Here is a 2,720-nt window from a genome sequence, read left to right on the forward strand (position 1 = left end):
AAGTATCTTTGCTCACTTCCTCTCAGCTTCCAGGAAGTATCTTTGCTCACTTCTTCTCAGCTTCCAGGAAGTACCTTTGCTCACTTCCTCTCAACTTCCAGGAAGTACCTTTGCTCACTTCCTCTCAACTTCCAGGAAGTACCTTTGCTCACTTCCTCTCAGCTTCCCAGGAAGTACCCTTGTCCACTTCTCCTGGTCTGACTCCTGTCATAAGGAAGTATTATTACCTTTAGTGTGTATTTTGTGTGTATTTAAGCCACCTTTAAAGAACATGTGGTCGGAAAATAAACCAAGAAGAAGGTATTTTCAACTCAAGTGAAAATATACCTCAGTGCAGAGTACTCTAGATGGAGTTCATGGTGTATTGGGGTGAAGCAATGTTGTTACGTCTCTTTGATGGCTGTCCCATTTGTACTGCATTATCATGGTAGCATAGGACTGTACTTCTTTCTTTTTACATTCTTTTTAATTTTGTGTGCATGTGCATGCATGCCACAGTGTACGTGTGCTTAGAAAATAGCTTGAGTGAGCCAGTTCTCTCCTTCCACTCTGTGGGTCAAAGGGGTCAAACCTAGGTTGTTAGTGGGACAGGTGCTTTTACCTGGCAGTGTGTCTCGTCTCCCCTTCTAGTCTTTTTAAACACAGTTTTTCCTGACTGGTTCCTGTTTGAAAAGGTAGTAATAAACTTTTGACTCCTGGCATAGGTCATAACAAACAGTGAAAAACCCACATGCTGAAGTTTGGTTGGTTCAGAGTCTCTTCCAGTTGGTGGTTAAACCGTGAAATCTGGACTGGGACTGGTTTAGTGCTGTCAGTGCTTGCTGGGCAAGGATGAGGACCAGAGTTCCCCAAGAACTCACATAAAGACAGGTTATCGTGTCAAATCACATGCGATTCCAGCCTTGGAAGGTAGAAACAAGAACCCCAGAACAAGCTGGCTGGCAAGACAGCCATATCTAGCTGGAGACATGGTTCAGTGCTTAGGAATGCATTCTGCTCTTGCAGGGGACCCAAGTTTGGTTCCCAGCACCCACATTAGGTGGCTCACAATTCTCCTTAAGTCCAGCTGTAAAAGGATCTCATGCCTTTGGCCTCCTCGGTCTCCTGTGGTCTCATGTATATAAGCATCCACCCACTACANGCATAATTTAAAAGAAGAAAAGTAAATTTCAAAGAAAGACGACCCCTATGGATAAGCTCTGGGTTTGACTGAGAAACTCTGCCTCAGTGATTAGGTGGAAGATTGATCAGGAATGACTTATGACATCAGCTTTGAGCTTCACATGTATGTGCGCACACTGAACTTACCTACAAGCAAAAACATGCACGTATGCACACATTAAAACATACATATACCCACACGTTAAAATGCGCATATATCTATATGTTAAGCGTGTATGTATACCCACACATTAAAACATGTGCATACCAACACATTTAAAAATCAGTGAAAAACCGGCCAGATTTTTTAGGTAGAAGGGGTTAAACTTGGGGCTTTGCACATGCAAAGCAGATAAACCATCACTGATCCACAGCACAGCCTGCAAAACTTTGAGTTGACATTGTATCTACAATTCCCCTAAATTATGTCTATGAAGGGGGCCTGAGGGCTTTATGTCTGAATATTTCCCAAGAGTTATTTATTTATGATTTATTTATTTGAGACAAGGTATCCCTGGCTGGCTTTGAATTCACAGAGATCTGCCTGTCTCTGCCTCCTAAGTGTTGCAATTAAAGGCATGTGCTTCCATTCCCAGCTGCATTTCTGAGTATTTTCAAATACTAATAGAACAAACGGAGAGTCTTAGGGCAGATTTTAAAAGCAGTATTTTTTGAGGTATACACAATTGCTCTAAAATTATATTTAANAAGCACATTGTAGAAAGGTTAAGCTTTTAGATGTTCATCCTTGCCATTAAATGGTATGTATGTATCCACATTTGGGGTAGTCATTCTCTACTGGCCGTGACTAGAGTACAGAGGGGAAACTNTTGTGCTAACCAGGTCTAGAAAGCACCTGGAGGGCTCACAGTCATAATGATGGAAGTGTTAGCAGGGGCTCTTCTTTCTCTAGCTATCAATGACTAGACTCTGGTTTGACATTTTTATCGCAGTATAAATGCTGGCTCATCTTGGAATCCAGTACAGCATTCAAAGACTACTTCGGGGAAAAGGCAGAGTGGATCGCAAGGACCCCACGTCTCCTCCCAGCTGAGGAGCAGCCTCCTTGGAATCTCCCAGCCAGCAGCAGAGAAACTCATGGAAACCGTTCCCACGGAAGGAATACAGGAGCAGNCTGCGCTCAGCTCCAGGTATCAGGCTGCCTCTGGAAGCAAGCTGTTCCTTGACTTCCACTCCATGGAGATCATGAAGGGTGCTGATGAGGACAGTGCCAGTGACCTGTCAGACTCAGAAAGAGTGGCCATCCCCCCTTCTCCATTCACGCCTCCAGAGCTCAACCTCAGAGCCGAAGAGATAGACCCGGTTTCCTTCAGTCTTCACCCAGAGCTGAGCCAGGCAGAGTCCAGACAAACCTACCCTGACTTTCTTCCACCTCCTTTTAACTCCTGGGACCTCCGGGATATGGCTGTTGTTATGAACACAGAGTGCAGGAGTGANGCCCTGCCTCGGGCCATGGGATTCCTTGGGAAGTACATAGACAGACTTCTTCAACTAGAATGGCTGCAAGTCCAGACTGTGCAGTGTGAGAAGGCCCGAGC

At 44.7% G+C, this 2,720-nt stretch overlaps 1 protein-coding gene across 1 annotated transcript in view; it reads left to right on the plus strand.

The window, feature by feature from the left end:
• Fam217b (family with sequence similarity 217 member B) overlaps nt 1-2,720 on the plus strand; it is a 5,886-nt gene that overhangs the window by 1,749 nt on the left and 1,417 nt on the right. The window contains exon 2 of the mRNA XM_029468626.1: nt 2,115-2,712. Within this exon, the coding sequence (XP_029324486.1) occupies nt 2,115-2,712 (598 nt within the window). The remainder of the gene's footprint in view (nt 1-2,114; nt 2,713-2,720) is intronic.

This window comes from Mus caroli, chromosome 2, assembly GCF_900094665.2.
Source record: "Mus caroli chromosome 2, CAROLI_EIJ_v1.1, whole genome shotgun sequence".
NCBI lineage: Eukaryota > Metazoa > Chordata > Mammalia > Rodentia > Muridae > Mus > Mus caroli.